Raw genomic sequence first — 19,251 nt, 5'->3', positions numbered from 1 at the left:
ATCTCTCAGCTTCGGCGGGTTGATCGAAGCCCCCTTTTCTCTTCTTGCTTTTCCCCTGCTCGCAGCTCATCGTATCCCAGCCCACCACAATCCATCTCTCTGCCGCTCAGCCCACTCAGCTGCACAAGCATCAAGCCTTCGCTCGATCTGGCAAATCAGCGCGACCGCCAGGCACACCGTATGCGAATTTGTGTTTGTTTAGAGCCTCAACTAGTTTAGGCTTAATTTTAGTGTTGGGGCTGATCTCGTATTATTCTATCGTCACTTGGGGGTGCTGCCCTGGCTCCATACACCAGCAAGAAAAAAAAAATGGTACATTATTTACTCGTTACTCTGTGGTAACTGGAACAAGCTCAAGATAAGGCTGTTTATCCTAATGGGGTATTCAATTGACTATAAACATACATGAACATTAATCGGGGTGCTTCACACAGGCGTTGGCGCCTCAGTCTGGCGTGGTGGGCCCAAAGAGGTGAGAAGTGAGAGATAGATTTGTTCACTCGCTTCTCTTGAACGCATTGTGGGCCTCCATCTTGATGTCAAACATCACGTCATCCAGCTCGCGGAGGGTTGACCTTCCAAAGGAGACATTCCTCAGTGAGCCAAGGATGGCCTTAAGTGATTGGAGTATTGATGACCCTGGAGATACCTGCTCTCGTGCTTGGGATTCAGGAGGCGGAGGCGTACCAGACCGTTCGGGCTCAATCTGGGTACATTCAGCTTCCGCATTACCTTTAGCTTCTGTCGTCTGGCCAGACAGAGCTGCAGCAGCTTCACTTCTCTCCTGCTCGGGCTCAACAATATCGTTGCTCTTGGCTTCAATCTCTTTATCAGCTGGTGTCCGTCCGCGAAGGCGCAGTGACCTTCTCTTCTTCGATGCTGGTTGAGAACTTTGTGCACTTTCCTGTGTCTCTTGGCTAGTTTCTTCCTCCATACTGGGGTTGGATCTCTTCCTTCCAGACCGCCTTTGGCTTGCCGATGGTTTCTTCGTAGTTGACAAGGTGGTGGCAGCAACAGCTTGAATCGGCTCTGGTAACTTTTCTTCAATAGCTACTTCAATGGTAGGCACCCGCACTGGCTCTGGGTTGGAGCTGCTGTCGTTTCTCTTCCTCTTTCGGCTTCCTAGCTTCTTCTTAGTCTTTGATGGTTTATCCCCAGGCACACTGAGGTCCATTGACAATTCAAGATCTTGCTCCAGCTGCGAGGCAATTTGCTCCTGTAATGGGTCATTGAATGAATCAGGGACCAACTCATCCTCCTTGCCCGAATCGGCTTGTACTGTGTGTTTTGATCTCGAGTTCGGCCTGGGTGTGGAGTCCGCATCTTCATCCTCATTGTGTAGAAGTTGGGAGGGCTCTTTCGTAGGGGCGCTTTGAGCTTCGTGGGGGCAACTCAGCTCATGTGCGGCAGGCTCTCCTTGCGACGAAGGCACCGTCTGTGGTGGAGATGAAGGTGGGTCACCATTTGTAGAAAAGCTCCATTCAACATTCGACGGGAATGAAGTCAAATCTAGATTGGTATATGATGTCCGTGGACTCCTGCTTGCTGGCGTAGGAGAAGACTGGACCTCTTCAATAACATTTGGTGCCTCTGGTGGGATGGTAGGAGTGGGGATATTGCTGTCAAGTGGATCAAGTGTTTTGCACCCAGATGACGGCCGTGACGAGTGCATCTCGGGGAAGATTATAGCCGCATCTTTTCGCTGCCTTTCTCTTACAGCTTTCTGGTTTTCGGTCATGAACTGAGATTCTAACGGCCCGCCAATCTCACCCTCTGGCTCAACAGTCACGAATTGGATTTGTGAATCATCATGACGAGGTCGTTTGGGGGTAGTGGTTTTATGTTTCTGCCCTGACTTCCTCTTACGGCTTCGCGTGTTGCTATCCGGAGTAGAACTTGAGAGTTTGCTACCATCTTTCTTTGGTTCTTGGACCGGTTTTGGAGTGACAACATCATCCTGCGAACTGAGATATTCTGGTGGAGGAGAGATAGACTAGGTTCTACTGTTAGTCAAAGGGACATGCGAACAACGGGTTTCCTACTCCACATACCTTTGTTTTGGTGCGTTCTGGGAAACCTGGTAGTTGAATCTCAATGTATGGTTTAAGTCTTCGCAGGATTGACTCTAGCGATGCTGGGTAAAATAAGGTCCTTTCTAGGCCGAAGGATGCATTCCACATGGAGATGAATTTGTTCACAATAGATTTGTGGCGAGATTCAAAGCCAGCCGTCATCAATGAGGCAAGTTTCTCTAGAGTCTCGTTGTTGGTATTGCGGAGAGATGTGATATTGCAAATAGCGACCGAGGTCATAGTCCGAGCCTGGTCTTGTTAGCGTAGTTTTAGTTATAATACAAGGAGTGATGATGGGCTTACTGAATTCAATATAGACTTGTCAATGCAGGACTCTGCGGTCAATTTTTCGCTGGGATCTGATAGCCACGGAACAATACCAGTTTGCAGTCTCTCAAGCAAGGTGATACGGTAATGCTCTGGGCACCGCTCGAGCCATTGTGAGACAGCATCAAGAAAAGCGAGTGTATCAGGGATGCACTCCCATGATTGGGCGTGGTATAGGTGTAAGAGGATATCGTTGGTCAGGGAAACGACTTTCTCACAGAATGGTTGAGGTTTCGGGCTTGATTTGGTCGTTGTGGGTAAATTGATTGACTGTACTTGTGTAGCTTGCTCTCGAGGAAAAGAAATTGGCTCCATGAATAAGCCCATTTCACCGAAACCAATGGATACACCGTTCCTAATTGAATGGCTAACGAACGATTCAATGAAATGAGACACTTGGGCATCACCCTTTTCATCGCGGACTACGGCCACCAGTGATCGAAACAGGGAAGACCACTCCAAACTCTTGATACCATATCGTGTTCCACGTTCGAGGATGGCTAGAACCTTGTCATAGTCACGGGCTGAGGTTTCGTCTTTGCCCATTACATTGGTATCAGGGGTTGAGTTTGCGAGGGTTTCTTTGGTGAAAGCCGAAATGCACTTCCAGACCTCTTCGACGGAGTCATGGTTTAGTTCAAGGGCCTCGCTAGTGGGCCCAAGCAATGACTCTGTGAACTGGCGTAGGGCTTCCAAGCGGGAGCTTCTGGAGGTCCGGCTTCGTATGCCAGTTTCAATGATACCGTGTAGTAATGATTTATAGCGTGGGATAGAGACTGGGTATGTAGATAGACATACATATTGGAGAAGGTGTAAGAGGGGAGTTCTGATGACACCGTTAGGGTGGGGGCGGCGGTGGGTAGGGGTTTGAGCTATACTGAATGTTTCCGTCGAAGTCTTCAGAAGCATCTTTTCGGTAAAAGCAACCGACCCAAGGCTATGTACGGCTGTTTTGACGAGGAAGAGGAATTGGTTGAAGAAAATACTGTTCCTATCTTTGGCTCTAGAAACAGCAGATATTCCGGTTTTTTTCCAGATTCGCTGAAGGCTCTCAAGGATTGAACCAACAGCCTCCATTGTCTCAGTAGAGGGCTGGATTTCTTTACTAGATGCATCTGCAAGACTTCGGGAGAGGTGAACCCAGGCTAAACCCGCCGTAGAATCTTCTATGGAGGTACTTTGTTCACTGAGGAGGTCAAAGAGGGTTTCAAACACAGGCAATATCTTTGATACCCTAGAACGGACCCACTTGCAGTCCAGTCGAGGGAGATCTTCCGGACCAACTTTAGATGCTTCAAGGGCCTTTTTCTCGTCCCAAATTTTCGGGGAATCCCATAGTAACATGGCTAATATTCTGCAAAGTCCCAAGGCATTTCCAGAGCTCCACTTTAAGACCTTTGAGGCGGGCGCTAGCATGTACTCCGTCCAGTGCAAGTCTAGGCGTTCAAATGGTGTCCCGGGTTTGAAGGAGTAGTAAAGAAGGTTGCAATAGCTTGAAAAGGCGTGGTCGTTGTGAGTTCCCCGTTTGGAAGTCTTTCTTCTCTCCAGCTGTGAGTCAATAGGCTTGAATAGGAATTTGGCCATACCCCTGTTAGTCTCGGAAGACTGCTGCACCACATAGACTAATCTGTTCCATGCAAGAAGTGCCTGTGAGTTGGTGGTAAGATCACTGCAATTAAAGCATTTCTGGATGACCAGCATCCAAGCTTGGAAATGGGGCCACTTCTCTACCTGCCATCGAGGGCCACGAAGAAGAAGGGTGACAACGCTCCAGATTTGTGGTACATGGAGACTTGTTTCCCGGTTTGCAATCATACTAGCCAAACGATCACAAAAGTCATTCACAAACTTTGTGTCTTTTCCTTTATCTGTGGGAAGGTTCAGGACCTCGTCGATTGCCTTGAACACAGGGGTAGACGGGCCCAAGGAGTCAGTTATCCGGAAGCCCAATTGGAGAGCCTTTAACCTAACGTCCTTAACCTTGTGCAGAAGACCAGCGATGAGATTATCCATCCAGAAGTTCGCATGAGATATGAAGATGGAACGGGCTTGGGAGAACAATCGATCGTATATGTTTAGTCGCAGAGCAGTTACTGCCTTCCCTCCAACACGGTCCGGTCCGCTGCTGATGGTTTCTAGCATCTTGGTAGCCCTGGAGCTAGTAAGGATCTTTGGGGAGAAGTTTTGAATGCTGAGAAGTCTCATATAGTCAATAACGATATTTTTGGGAGTTGAATTATGCTGGATCGAGGAAATGGCATGGTCGAGAATGTAAGCTTTGAAGTCGTCTGGAATCCTAGGGGAGGTTTCCGGCTTGAAGACAAGCATATTCAATAGATTAAGAGCCTGATGCGGCAGCGAGTAATCTGAATCATCATGAGAGGAAGGAGTGGTGTTGATATCTCGCTTTATCCAGCCAACGAAAAGATCTATGTTGTCAATAATCGAGTTTGAGTCGGGCTGGTCGCAGTAGGCAGAAAGGCTGCCAACGAGCTGGGAGTAAGCATCTCTCCGTAGAATATGAGAGCTCCCCGAAAGCTGCTCGATAATAGAGCTAAGCAGCCCCGACAAATCGGTGGATGGACTAGACCTAAGCTCATCTGACGGTATATTGTCTGATATCACTGTCCGCGATTTAAGGATGGACTTGGCTGGTACACTTTGGTTTGAGGAAGGCGGCAGAGACCGTAACCGCGTGGGTGGCTTCATACTGTGATCTGTGAACTCCGGAGGTTTGATATAGCTAGCCATGGGTGAGAAATTGACTCGTTTTGACCGGGAGCTGGAGAGAGGTAGCGGAGACGCATCTGAGGGCGAGAATGCGGTGGTAGGCGCCACGATTGGGATCGAGTCATCCGCTGACTGCGAGGCATCTCCAATTGCCGAGGAGGATGCCCTTGGAGGAGTCGGAGGACGAATTTCCTGGTCAACCATTTTCGTCTAATAACAAGTGAGGCGGTAGCTATGGATCTAACGCTCGCCGACCCAAGGTTGGAATGAAGCAAGAACACGCTGAATAAAAAAAAAAATCTTAATAAAACATAACGAGAAAAAGAGAAGGTACCGAAGTGCTAGAAAGAAGAACACCCATAAACCGCAGAACAGGGACAGAGAGTCAAACAAAAAGAGTGCGTGCTGGTGATGATGTTGGCCGCAGCCTCGACGTCTGCGGTTGAGACGTTGAGGTCGGTTTGCGCTGCGACTTTCCCGCGCGCCTCTTTTTCCTCTTTCTGACGCGCGCAAAAAGTGGAAAAAGTCGCGACTTTACGCGCCGGTCGGGTGGCTGGGAATCACGTGATATTAATTAACGCGTTTATGGAAGATAGTTTATCCGTTGACTGACTAATTATCACGTGATAGAGAGCTATGGAATGGATCCATGGACAGTCTTACCTATTCTGTCCTGTTCTATTTTTAGGTAACTCAGGCACACCTTCTTTCAACTTCAACATTTTTACAGTCTACATGTGCAGTTGTTCCCACTTGCTACTATGTCAAAGGAGTCTCATTCTGAAGTTCTTAGATTCATAATATATATATATATAATGGAGATAGATGTCAAGGGTTGCATGTCACACTGTTTCGCCCACTCATCTTATCTCCGTTTGACGATATGTACAGGCTGAAGATGGAAATGATTTAACCACCCTTGGCGAAGCGCTGGAGCTGGTCCATGCCGCCGTTGAAGATCTCAGAGTCACCACCGAAGCGGTAGGTGTCGGCGTTCTGCCAGAAGGTGTGGTATGGCCAGCCACCTGGTGGGGTTCCAGGACTGGAGGCCCAGCGGGCGAGGACGAGAGGGATGGTGGTACCGAAAGTCTTAGTGTTTCCGGTGCAGGACTGCCACCAGTCGGGAGAGGTGTAGATCATGGGGTAACGGCCAGTTTTGGCGTTGTAGCGGTCGGAGAAGGCCTTGATCCAGGCAATCATGGCGCTGGCGCTGAGGCCGTAGCACTTGGGCTTGCCAGAGGTTCCCTCGAGATCAATCATGCCGGGAAGGGTGATACCATCGTTGGACCAACCACCACCGTTGGCGAGGAAGTAATCGCACTGAGCGGTAGCAGAGGTGTCAGGGTGGGCGAAGTGATAACCACCACGGATGAACTTGTTGTTGGTAGCACCAGTGTACTGGCTGTTGAACGTGGAGGACTTGAAGGTAGTTCCCTCGGTGGCCTGATGGGCTGTTAGCTCATGTGGTCTTTTTGCCCAAGGCATATCGTTCAAAAGAGAAAGCCAACCTTGATCATGACGAAACGGGCACCACCATTGTAGGCAGCTCTGAAGTCAACATTTGGCTGGTAGCCAGAGATGTCAAAGCCCTGGACGCTTCCGGCACGGGTGTCAATCTCGGCGGCGGGAGCAGCGACAGCAGCGCCGGCGGCAGCGGCGACAGTGAGGAGGGAGAGCTTCATCTTGATAGATTGATCTGCTTTTGTTCTTGTAGTTTGCTGCTTTGATTGTTTGCTGATCGAGTGAACCTAACCGGGCGAGCAGAGACCTTATATACTCCCCAGATGGGCTCGGTGTTGTTTATCCCATCTCTCATTCTCCAAGCCGCCACCCACGTTGGAGAGTATCATCCAATAATGCCGAAAATCGCTGGGATGGGACCTTCAGATACTCGCCCGTATTCGAAAATGTACAGTGGGACCCCCAATTCATGTTCATGTAAACCTTGCCCCATAGCTCCATGGGAAGCTTTCAGCCCAGGGCCACAGAGCCTTGCACAACCACTCAGCATGCTCACGCTGGGATCTAAAAATACACCATGATATTACAACTAGACCCCGCAAAACCGTAGTCGACCCGAGATGATCGTCGGGTTGCAGCGCAGAAGATATTTGAGGCGGCCTGAAAAGCAATATCACCGCACGTGCAATAGGGTGCCGGAGACAGTGGAATAATTAGAAGATGCCAAAGAGTACTCCGTAGAAGCGATGGAGTTGGAAGTTGGAGTCGTGATGGATATACGGAGAATGAAGGCCATTAAAACAGGACCAGACCGGAACCAAAGCAAGATGTACGGGAATGGAGGCTCCTCGGTGGCATTTTTCTCGCTACAAGGTAGCAGTTTCGAGCAAAACCAAGCTCAAGGGGTCTATCGTGAGCAAGCTATCCCTTCTTCCTTGACGCCAGCAAAGAATATCAAACATCGCATCTCGTACACTCTCTGCCTGTCTGCCTAAGTGAACGGACGTAGCATCAGGCTGGTCACCATGTCCTGGTTAATTGCCTTGCACCAAAGCCTCGACCCTCGTAAAAAAACTCCTTAGCCTGAAGAGTGGAGGGTAGGCTCCCAGAATAATCAGATTGGCCAGCCTGCAAGCCATGATCTTCAAGTCACCCCTCGCTCACAACAAGGGACAGGTTGGTATTCTTGAAAAGTACCTCCAGCCTGCGGAAATCTGTGCTTAGGGCTTGAACAAGCTCCCTGACCTGTTGAGGCGAAGCTTGGTGGTGTCAAGACGGTGATCAGGGACCGTCTCTGCTGGTCCGCACGCATCGTATTCTGATATCAGACGTTTCTAACTTTAGACAGAAACGATAACTGGCTCCTCCCAGTTGGTGGACTAACCAACGAACTAACAAGTAGTTATCCATACTTCATCTCGCTCATTTCGGTCTCTCCACGGAACTCGAAACGTGGTGAGGAGTCAGAGAGGTTATTGTGATACCTCCGGTGGCTCAAAGCTCGTATGTCTGCTGCGACATCCTTGTTGTTAGCCATTATTATGCACCCAAGATATTGGGGACGAGGGGCCTGCTCAGGTGCCTGGCTCTGGCTTTCTGACTTCACGCAGATGCGCACCATGTAACCCAGGGAAGCGAGACCGAGCCATTTAAGATCCCTGCCAGCCATCTTCCTAAAATGCCTTCCCTCTACGGAGTGTCGGACTATCGTCGAGTTAGTATTATCAAATATCCTCGGCAGATCGTCAGGCTTCAACTTGCATCTTGGACGTGGAATTGCTCAGGGCCAACCACGGCCGCAAAGTGACATCAAAAGGGCGAGGACGGATGCACGAAGCTACGACGGTAGTATTGCTAGCTTGATCTCCGTCTGCATCTCGGGATGCCTCTCCCTGCAAGTTAAGAGACGAGATGAGAGGTTTGGACCAGAGGAGAACCATGGGGAACCATGGAGCTTTCCACCAACATGCAAGAACCCGCCGAATCTCGCCCGACAAGTTTGTTTTCTTCGTGGTTAGTCGGTGTTGAGCTGATGAGAGCCATGGTAACGTCACAGTGTGCTGCAGGATGCTCGGAGCTGTTGTTTTGCTCTCTCTCTCTCTCTCTCTTGGCCAGAGGCACAGACTGACTCGCGGAACGGACATGAATAGAAGTACAAGCAGGATCCCTTGCAGCAGACTCAATTCTCGAAAATACGCCTGAAGATCGCCTTGGGGACCTTGCATGCCCGATACCCATTTTTGTGCAGTGTAGAATTTCGGACGAATATCAGACAGCGAACTTATGTTTATGATTGTGAGGTATGCGCAGGTATACTCCCTACAGTACTACTACTATTGCATAAACACAGCATAAACAAGTCTTATGGAGGCTGACCAGTTCAGCGGCAAGTTGACACCAAGGGACGTTTTGATTAGATATTAAAGTGTGCATAAATTATGTACAAAATCACCCCCATTTACAAGCCATCGATGGTTCCGACTTGTCTTCCAGCTCTCCTGCAGCAGTTCTTGAAGCAGGTTGGGTTTCTACCGTCCATCCAGCAGTGGTAAGTGGACAGATCGGTATTGTAGTGCTTCTTGTGGCATTTCTTGCCGCAGTCGTACGTAGGCCTAACGGCTCCGACATGGGGAGTGTTTTCGCAGAAGTAGCAGGTTCCGGCAAGGACCTGAAGGGGGAGAGCAAGGAGAACAACGGCGGAGAACTTCATCTTGCTGGAAGGAGTGTTTGGTATTATCGATTAATGATTATGGGGTTCTGGCTGGCAGTTAGACGGCTGCTCCTCGAGCAAAGGGGCGTCACATCATCTCCTCACCTTATGTGTTTCAATTGAACACTGGAGACAAACACTTTTTCCGACTTTGGATATTTTATTTGCGAACTGTCAGACAGTCAGAATGGCGCTTCTTTTCCTCCGGGGTTGGAGTGCTTCTCACCTTTTGATGCCTGCTTCAAAGGGATCGAACCTGTTGCAGAAAAACTCCCCCAGACAGCATTCTCTCTCGCCTTTTAAATATTCGACATCTCCCCATCGTCCACATAAAGGGGAACGGAGAAGCAGCACATCCGTTCCGCAAATAAATACGAGTAATCTCTGAATACGACGGGAGAACTGGAGAAAACGGCACTTTCGGTCAGGGGCGCGCAGCTACCATTTGCTGTATCCGGCTCACTTGGGCAGCAGATCGCATGGACGACCTTCAGCCTCAACGGAATATGGAGCCCATGTTAACAAATAAGCCTTGAAAGACAAGCATCCATAGCAGCCAAACCAGTCAGACTGGTTCAAATGCCCGAGAGACGGTCGAGGTTCCGCTCGAACTCGCAATGTGAAACCAGCACCCTTTCAGAATGCTAAATATAAACAGAGCTAGACAGCGAATAGCTAACTAGTTAGTGGACTCAACCGCCCACTGTTATGCAATTTGTGTCTTCTCACGGAAGATCAGCAATAATATGAAAAAGGTCAAAGCATGCCTCGACTCGGAGTCCTGAAGGCCCGCCGGCCCTGACGGGAAGAGATGAAAATTTTCACGTCCAAGTGTGAGATCGCTGGGAAGCCTGCCACAGAAAATGGCAAGGTGCCAGCGGTACACTGGTATGATAACTGTGATATTATAGGAGAGGGTATATTTATCACTCCACAGTGTCCTCGCGATTCTGAGTGTTGTCAAGCTCACCAGTTGGATGTCCATGACCGGCTGTCCAGGTGTCTCTTCAGTCCTTGGTAATACTCCGGACAGGAAGCCAGCTTGATATCTCTGGTGGTATATGTCGCAGCTGCGAACATAGCAATTGATTGATATAGCCGTTGAGAGATAGAGGTATGTTACTCATTATCTTCCCGTAATAACTAGTTAACTAATGGATCCAAGTGTTAGTTAGCTATCCTGGTGAAATTGGAGACCCCAAGGTCGTCACCGTCACTACGAAAACCAAGCCCGTCCAGCAGCGTCACGACAGCACGGCTACCCGACACTTGATGACACGATCACACATATCCCCATCTCCGAACTACGACGGACCCGTCCCTCCGGGTCTGCCGGTATATAACTAAACAGGGCTACCTATGACGTCACACCTGCGCTTCTCTGGCTCTCCCGAAACACCCGTCAGAGGCGAAACACTTGTCCCCAGGAAATGCCAAAGCCTGTCAAATCATGTCTGATGCTGAGAGTTACGTGCGGAGTACAAGATTGACTTCATATCACTACTCTTTAGCACAGTGCACGCCACCAGTTGCCCGTTGTTACCTGTCATTGAAGCCCCCAGACGAGACGGGGATGGCCAACGATGGTGCTCATGTGAATCGATAGCCTGTGGATCTTTGGGCTGAACCGATCATCCCAGCAAATTCGGATGAAAAGGTCAATGATTAGCACTCGGCTGCCACTCAATCCTCTCTGCCTGCCTAGCATTCAGCGGAGGGCTGTGGAATCTTCCCCTGCTGCGCCATTGGGTTCCCGCCCTGGGGACTCTCTGGCCAAACCATGGTTCCATGTTGCCTTTTTATTATTATATGGGGGCTTGGGCTCCAAAATAATTCCATTGCCTGAAGTTTATAACCTGTTTTACGCCCGGGTTTTTTTTCCCACAAGATCGGAATTTTTCACTCTTCCTTCTCCATTGCTCACTGGTGCTTTTGAGAGGACCGAAACATATGGACAAGATGTTCAAGAGCAAGGCCCCCCCTTCAAAGGAGGCTGCAGGTGCTCCTCCTGCTGCTGCAGCAACTGAGGTAGAGATGGCGAGCTACCCTGCTGGTACGGTGAATACGCCGATTCCTCGATTAACATGGCGGTCCGCGGTGATGGGGGTTTTTGTGTCAATGGGAGGGTTCCTCTTCGGTTATGACACTGGACAAATCTCAGGTATTCTGGAGATGGAAGATTTTAAGAGACGATTTGGCGAACCTGATTGCAAGGACTACATGTTCTCCAATGTTCGTGCAGGATTGATTGTGGCGTTGGTAAGAATACCCCCATTCTCATGTATGCATCCATCGGAGCAAGGATTGATCTCTCTTGCTTCTTGTTCTTTCGGAGGCTAATCAGCAGTTTCATGATGACAGCTCTCGGTTGGAACGTTGATAGGTGCCCTGATAGCCGGTCCATTGGCCGACAGGGTTGGACGGAAGTGGTCAATATCTTTCTGGTGCGGAATCCTTTCAGCTGGTATCATTGTCCAAATTACTTCAGAAGAACCAAGATGGTACCAAGTAGCTATTGGACGGTGGGTTACTGGCCTAGGAGTCGGGTCTCTCTCTCTACTTGTCCCTTTATATCAGGGAGAGAGTGCTCCTAGGCATATACGCGGTGCTCTAGTCAGGTATGCTGTTTCCCTATATGTCTCTGCAAATTATCACAAGCTAACATGTCCATTAACTACCAGTACCTACCAACTATTCATCACCCTCGGCATTTTCATTGCCAATTGCATTAACTACGGAACAGAAGCTCGTCCGGATTCTAGCTCCTGGCGAATCCCGATGGGAGTCACCTTCATCTGGGCAGCTATCCTAGGGTTCGGCATAATCTTCTTCCCTGAGACACCCCGATATGACTATCGACACAACCGAATTGAAAAGGCCAAGCGAACAATGATGAAGCTCAACGGAGTTCCAGAGAACCACGAAAAACTACATGAAGAGTTCAACGAAATCAAGCGTCAGCATGAAGAAGACCAACTTACCAAGGACCAGCCATGGTATCAGATATTTTTTGCGCCAACTATGCGCTCCAGATTGCTTCTTGGAATAACACTACAAGCTTTCCAGCAGCTGACGGGTGCAAACTACTTCTTCTATTATGGGACTTTTGTCTTCCGAGGTGCTGGTCTGAGCAACAGCTACGTCACCCAGATGATTCTAGGAGCTGTAAATTTCGTCGCTACCTTTATAGGACTCTACAACATCGAGCATTTTGGAAGACGTAAGTCTCTCATTGGTGGAGCTCTCTGGATGTTCGTCTGCTTCATCATATATGCCTCTGTCGGCCACTTCGTACTTAATCGTGATGAGCCAGCATTAACTCCCGGAGCTGGTAAAGTGATGGTTGCCTTCTCATGTCTATTCATTGTTGGGTTTGCATGCACATGGGGACCAATGGTATGGGCTATCATCGCCGAATTATACCCATCTCGATACCGTGCTACCGCAATGGCAATGGCAACCGCATCGAACTGGCTATGGAACTTCCTTCTGGCGTTCTTCACGCCCTTTATTGTCGGCGACATCGATTTCTTGTACGGCTTTGTGTTCGCTGGCTGCCTGATAATTGCTGCCGCTCTCGTCTACTTTGGTGTCATTGAAGGTGCAGGACGGACTCTCGAGGAAATCGATTTGATGTATCATTTGCATGTCAAACCCTGGAAGAGCTCTAAATACGTTATTCCTCCTTCTTTCCAGAGGAATGGAGATTCCAATGGAGAAAATGGAACGTCTGCTCCCGCCCCTCAAAGCCAACCTGCAGAGCTTGCTACTGCTTCTCAGGGTCAACCTGCAGAACTTGCTACATAAGCTACTCATGAGCCAACTCCCTCATGGAATGATATCATGTCGTTGTGTTCTCCAAATTCTGTTTTACCCATAGCAAGTTAAATCACATTATACCGAACTGCTAAATTTTGTGTATAGCGTCTGATTTCACTTCTTGGTTGTATATATATACAGTTTATTCCCATGGGCCTAAAGTCAGAATTATTCTTGACTGTAATATTGTCAATTTTATTCATTTTTTCATAAGCTTTTATTTCACACAAAATAGCAACCCTACCTTCAAGTTGCACAAACTATATGCAGTAATGCAGCCCAAGTAATCAAATACTCTCTCTACATGATGGAGAGCATACCTCGGCTCCTTTGCATTGTAACTCGAGCCTCCATGTCACTGGAGACGTCTTACAGCCTTGAAGCGGGTGAAAGGGCATGGCGGCTGGGTATTAACCCCATTGGCGGAGGCCAATTATCGTAAAATCCCAGTGGCAGCGGCCAAGGGGTTTTTTTTTTATGATCTGGGAAAACGGTGTAATGGACCTAGAGAGACACTTTATGAACGGGACCTCTCTTTCTGTGCCTGTTCATATACCCAGTCGTTTAGACCAGCACGGTTTCTATTTTTCACAAAATTAAGTTGGATTCTGCTATCACTTCATGTTCTTGGGAAATGACAAACCTTGCGATCTCAATGGCATAAAACTGCATACGGACAACTATATGCACAACCGTATGTTAGCATTGAACGTTTCCTGCGTTATTCCTGTATAGTTTTCCCTCATAACACACAACGCTTCAGGTTCTTTGCATTGCTTACCGAAAATAGTCTCTTTCTCTCCGTACTCAAATTTCGGGTTTGCTCTCAAGAGAGTACCAAAGTTGTAATCAGCAACTCTCTCTTCATACTGCTTCATCCAGTTTCGCCATTTTTCCTTGCCAGCCTTGCTCTTCATTTCATCCTCATTAATTGTCGCGGCAGGGTCGAAGTCAGGAAACTCGGTCTTGAAGCTTTCATATATCTCATCATCTAACTTTGTGAGTCGAAGCTTTGACCCCGGTGCTCGCTCGAGAATGGCCCAATATGTTGACATTTGCTGCACGGCTGTAGGCAACGTAGGAGGTAAGTAAGGTGTTTACCTCGCGGGGTGTGAGAAGCGTGGAAGCCAAACCTTTAACTGCAAATTGCTTTTCCATCTGGAGAGTTTTTGTTAATTTCTTTGCGCTGCAATACTAGAAGCGGAAGTGAAACTGCTTACGTCTTCCAAATTCTGAGCCGTCTCCGGGTCAAACGAACCCAAGCCTGAAGCCATTTTGAAAGAGATGCGCCTGTATTAAATTTGTATGAATAGAGGTGGGGTGAAGGAGGGGTGAAACTTGAGCTGCACGACTAAGATAAGGCTCAGGCCGCGAAGGATAAGAAAGATAGGTGTATAAATGAAGCGGAATGGCTTGGATATGAGGATCGTATAAGCCTTAGCCTCGTAATATGCCTGTGAGGTTTGGATCTTGAATGTGTATCAGCTTGTTCTAACCACTACGACTCAACGCGCCAAAAATAATCGATATCGGATTATTAGGACACCGACGTCCCGATAAGATTATTATGTAATATATGCCAAGCCTCACTAGCGGTAATGTATGATTACGTCATTTTATTTAGTTTCGCTGGCATTTCTTTGTTGCAAAGAAGACAAAGGGCACGACAAGAGAGTATATAAAGGAGGTAGGGGGAGGTTGGGAATATCTTTTAGTTCCATTTACCTTTTCGGGGGATTGTACCGATATTTTGTATTCATATTAGATGTTGCAAACAGACAACTTATGCTAAACCACCGAGATGGATTGGAGGTATATAAAACAGTACATTTATGCAAAAAGAACTAATCGAGTTCTTCGATTCGACCTTGCTCCACGGCCGTTCGAACAGGATTTTCAACATTAACAGCTCCTGTAGCACGTAGCCTGTAATAGGGTAAGATAGTCAGCAATGGTAATCCCAAACGTTCCATAATTAAACGGTGCTATAGTCAAAGAGTGTTGGAATCTAGGAGACAGTACCTCTCAAAAAGCACAAAGAGTCTCTCAGCTTCTCGCTCCTTCTCTTCCTCAGTCATCTCGGGCCCATTGTCTACAGGCTCAGCATCGAAACGTTGACCAGTAATCGGATTAATGGCCGAATTAAATTCCTTGTTACCCTTTGAGCTGTAGGCTTCCTTTGCACTTTCAGGGATAGCCATATCATGGGACATGAGGAAGCCGGCAGCAAAACCGTACCCTACATTCCTCACAAATTCACTGGCATTGCTTCCGGATAACTCGAACATGAGTGCCGAAATGCCGTCTCGCAGGCTAGGCGCTACGGGAGATGTTGATAACCGTAGTAAGCGGGATGAGAGTGTATTGGATTGCCCTATAGGTAGATCACGGTCGTTATCTTCAGGAAGCAGAAGCCATTCCATGTATTTTCTCGGGCCTTCCGGGGCGAATGAGTATATCTTCCTCAGGAGAGTGAGTAGTGGAACAGCGAGAGTCTCTAGATCGGATGGCTTATGCATGGCTACCGCCTGGTCAAGGATATTAATCAGTTTATCCACATTGCAGTTCTGGTCAAATTTTGGGAAGAGTGGATTAGTGCTGAATGGCTTGCTTTTCTCCGCCGCGAGATCTAAATTCAGCAATGAGTTGACCAGATAGTTGACTGGAGCCTGCAGCGGTGGAGTTGGTATCTCAATGCGACTTAAGATTTTGAGTATGTGGGGTATTGACGGCGAGAATGCTGCAACTTGATGAGGGTAGTAGTTTGTAATATTAAACATCAACTTGAGGGTCTCTGAGAGAGCAAGTTCATCGATAGGAGTAAGCTTCTTCTTTTTTCCCTTGGAGAACTGCTTGGAATGTCGATATATATGCTGTACTGGTGTTAGTCTTTCAGGGAAGTAACAGATCAATGTCGGTGTCATACGTTATTGATGCTCTCTCCCAGAGAACACTCGCTGAACAACTTGTCAAAATCCAGATCTGAATCGTAAGTCGTTAGGAATAGTAGTCGTGAGCATAAAAATTCATCGTCCGAGTTCTCTTCCTGTTTGTACCCTCCCAGTTAAACGACGTAATACCGCTTGTGCCGGAATCCAAAGCACGTACCTTGAGCTTCTCTGCCGCTTTCCTTCCATTTCCTAGGTCGACAAACCGTTGGCGTGTGGCCTTCTCGAGCAGTAACGCATTCGCTAGACATCGTAAGGCTTCCCGGTATATGATCGCATCTGGTTCGTCGAACCCGTACGTAGACAGGGTCGCTATACCCTACAAACACAGTCTGTTAAAACCGTGACGTTGCGCATACAAAACTGTCCGCTTCCATACCTCCTTTTCGTATATGGGGTCTGCATTTTCCAGCTTTCGACCGTGGACTCGAAGTTTTTGTAGGGTCTCGATCAGCTCTGTTATTTAAAACGGCACGTTATTATGACGGTCAGTGCATGAAGAGGGCGTTTTGTGGCGGCGCATACGGGACGTCTGAAGGGACTTCTGGTCCAAGTCTGACCGAAGAGTCTTGAGCAGGTGGCTGACTTCGATTAACTTCTCTGATATTTGCGATATCGTCGATTAGCGAATGCGCGGGAGATAGTTAGGGGCTGCGGCCATACCTTCGCCTTGAAGTTCTAGAGTGTCCATGATGTTTTGATCGAGACAGGCGCAAACGGGACAGTCCGACAAACAACAGGGCGTCGCTTTCGTTCTCTTCTCGTCTTAGGATATTTCGATATACGTGTCAGGCGGGCGCCCCTGGATGGTTCTTAAATAGTTGAAATACTTGGTCAAGTCGCTGGTTGCTGGCTAGCTAGTTCGTTGTTCTAACCAGCTAACTAACTAGTGCAGGCACGGGTACAAAGGGCAGCGGCGGCGGCGGCGGCGGGGCGGTTGGCGCACTTCTTGGGTCTCTCTTCTTCCTCGCTACACCTCGAGAGCCCGGAGCCTTTTCTAGGGAAGGCAATCAATATTAATTTATCAGAATTATTATCTGGTTAATCTGGGGAATAAAGAGGCTTGTAGCTAACTAGTTGCAGTGGGCCATAACGCTTAACTAACTAGTTAGTTAAAAAAAGGCTTACTTTTAGCTGTTAAGGCAGGCCTGGGCCATATATAACCCTCCCCTTTACGTACCGCAGCCTAGAGGACGATACGGCGATTGCAGACGGACAAATAGTGATATTCTGGGGTGTGAGAATTAACTAGAACGGTTACTGGAAGCTGGAAAATAACATTGCATCATCGTGCATGCAGCATGTTTCGGCCCATCGACAGTAGTAGATACAGCAAGAGTCCTCCAGGGCCGCTAAGGAACATCCAAGAAGAGTCTTCTATCGACTTTCATTATTGTGTTCGGCCAGTCTAATGCCCTAGTCACAGCTGCTAGCACGGCACAGCGGGCCCTTTTCTTTCTTCAGCGCCATGTTGTAGTTAGTTACCCCCACAGCATAACTTATATTCTGTTCTTTGTTCGTACATGGAAACATTAGCCAAGAGGCATCCAGCTATAAAGGGCTGGCTCGCCCGGTGCAGAGATTTCAGCTATGAAACGAGGCACTGGTCTTGACCTCTCGGCGTGTTGGGAAGACGTGTTCTTGCTGGTTAATCTTCTTCTATGACGACCGCCGCAGTCTTGCTTCCACAGAGGGCAATGCAGTCCTCGCCTTTCACACGGTATTCGCGACCGGGGTTTGATATCAGCCACTCGTAGTTGGGAAGACGGAAAGACCCTCTGAGCAGGAAGACCTTGCAGTTCCGGAAATACGGCCTGACGATCTAGACGATAGCTGAAGGGTCATCATCCTCGGTATTGCAATTGTAATAGTGAAATGCTCTTTTGTTGTACATACGGTAACTACAAGGATGGGTTAGAACGTCAGTGTGTTTTCAGAAACCTGATTATTTTCACGATACCTCATGCATGACCGTTCTCAGCGTAGTCCGTTTATTGGAGCAGTCCAGCGAGGCCCAATATTTCCTCTTCCTCCTGGACTTAATAACCTTGACAACAGGCATCTCGTGTAGGTCTAAAAGAGTTGTGCAAAGGTTTGGATGAAGCAAAATTATGTGACAGCTGTCCTGATTATGGCAGCAATGGGGGATTTGGGAAGAAAAGGTTGCGGTGGAAATGGTTGTGTGTTTTTTTAATATTGTCAATGGGTGGTGAATATGTTTCTACCATTCACGTAAATTTATGAACCTGAATGTTCAAATCTAATTTGGCGAATTGCACTGGACCAGGAGCTATCAACGTTCCGTGAAGCAGTGCCACTCATAGAGTAAAGTGATAGAACTTTCAATATATTCCCCTTAGAAAAATTATCCCTTGGAAAATCAAATTATCAAGGATTAGATTGGGGTATTGATATTTTTTGTTAATAAGATTTGGTATCAAGATAGCGGCGTTCATTACTTGACGAAGAAGCTGTAGGTTCAGTGATAAGGCATCCCAGATCACTAGAGTTGAACATCAAATAGATGATGTTCAAAAATCGAGTTTGACATATCGAGTCCGATAAACAGCGTCAAGATGATTTCTTTAATATCCAAGAGTTAAGGAAAAGTCATAGGTTTGGAAGCCGATGTGAGGTCCATCTGTCCACCAACGATATATCAGATTGATGGCAGAAAACGCAGGAATCAGGACAGATTTGAATGTCACCAGCCGTACCCCGTATATATGGCTGCCTTCTTGCACACCTTATACTCTCATTTGCCGGAGAACTGCGCATCTGCCATGGAACCAAAGACAGGAGACGAGAAGAAGTTGACAGCGTCCTTTTGATAATTGATAATTGATATTTTGAGGATCGAAGAAGCCGCGGGTTGTCATTTTCTCTCTTTCCCTCTTAGGAAGGTTCGGATTTATAATCACGTGATAAATTTTCAATCATGTGATAGTGAATGTTCCATTTATGTAACAAAGTTTTAAGGTTTGCTTAAAGTTTATTTGAAGGATTTTAAATGTGGAGAAAAGCAAAGTTCTTGATGTCAACGTTGATTTGCAGCCGAAAGTCCATGTCTCTGCTGCTTGACTGGGATGAGGGAGAGCGACATGCAAGGCTGAAACCCAGACGCTTTGGCTGAGAGGAGGGGGCTGTGGTGAAACATACAGATGGATGGGCGGAAGATGTTGCC

The 19,251-nt window shown here is 47.8% G+C and overlaps 5 protein-coding genes across 5 annotated transcripts; 1 reads left to right on the top strand and 4 right to left on the bottom strand.

The window, feature by feature from the left end:
- Positions 1 to 496: 496 nt before the first annotated feature.
- On the bottom strand, positions 497 to 5,333 carry TRV_00112 (telomere length regulator protein (Rif1), putative; the record flags this gene model as incomplete). Its single annotated transcript, XM_003025652.1, has 3 exons — positions 497 to 1,993; positions 2,052 to 2,321; positions 2,376 to 5,333. 3 exons carry the CDS (start codon positions 5,331 to 5,333, stop codon positions 497 to 499), a joined length of 4,725 nt encoding a protein of 1,574 aa, XP_003025698.1.
- A 705-nt stretch (positions 5,334 to 6,038) lies between these two features.
- TRV_00111 (glycosyl hydrolase, putative) lies at positions 6,039 to 6,811 on the bottom strand (the record flags this gene model as incomplete). Its single annotated transcript, XM_003025651.1, has 2 exons — positions 6,039 to 6,572; positions 6,638 to 6,811. The coding sequence occupies 2 exons, from the start codon at positions 6,809 to 6,811 to the stop codon at positions 6,039 to 6,041; spliced, it is 708 nt and encodes a 235-aa protein (XP_003025697.1).
- A 4,448-nt stretch (positions 6,812 to 11,259) lies between these two features.
- On the top strand, positions 11,260 to 13,107 carry TRV_00110 (MFS monosaccharide transporter, putative; the record flags this gene model as incomplete). Its single annotated transcript, XM_003025650.1, has 2 exons — positions 11,260 to 11,559; positions 11,662 to 13,107. The coding sequence occupies 2 exons, from the start codon at positions 11,260 to 11,262 to the stop codon at positions 13,105 to 13,107; spliced, it is 1,746 nt and encodes a 581-aa protein (XP_003025696.1).
- A 600-nt stretch (positions 13,108 to 13,707) lies between these two features.
- TRV_00109 (uncharacterized protein) lies at positions 13,708 to 14,393 on the bottom strand (the record flags this gene model as incomplete). The annotated part of the gene is made up of 3 exons (XM_003025649.1): positions 13,708 to 13,799; positions 13,901 to 14,177; positions 14,340 to 14,393. The coding sequence occupies 3 exons, from the start codon at positions 14,391 to 14,393 to the stop codon at positions 13,708 to 13,710; spliced, it is 423 nt and encodes a 140-aa protein (XP_003025695.1).
- A 717-nt stretch (positions 14,394 to 15,110) lies between these two features.
- On the bottom strand, positions 15,111 to 16,758 carry TRV_00108 (uncharacterized protein; the record flags this gene model as incomplete). Its single annotated transcript, XM_003025648.1, has 6 exons — positions 15,111 to 15,992; positions 16,046 to 16,165; positions 16,228 to 16,386; positions 16,447 to 16,523; positions 16,593 to 16,667; positions 16,731 to 16,758. 6 exons carry the CDS (start codon positions 16,756 to 16,758, stop codon positions 15,111 to 15,113), a joined length of 1,341 nt encoding a protein of 446 aa, XP_003025694.1.
- Positions 16,759 to 19,251: the final 2,493 nt, after the last annotated feature.

The sequence above is a fragment of the Trichophyton verrucosum genome (genome assembly GCF_000151505.1).
Source record: "Trichophyton verrucosum HKI 0517 chromosome Unknown contig00006_1.f1.exp, whole genome shotgun sequence".
Taxonomy (NCBI): Eukaryota; Fungi; Ascomycota; class Eurotiomycetes; order Onygenales; family Arthrodermataceae; genus Trichophyton; species Trichophyton verrucosum.
The sequence above is the reverse complement of the archived record's forward strand: the minus strand, read 5'-3'. Positions and strand labels throughout refer to the sequence as shown.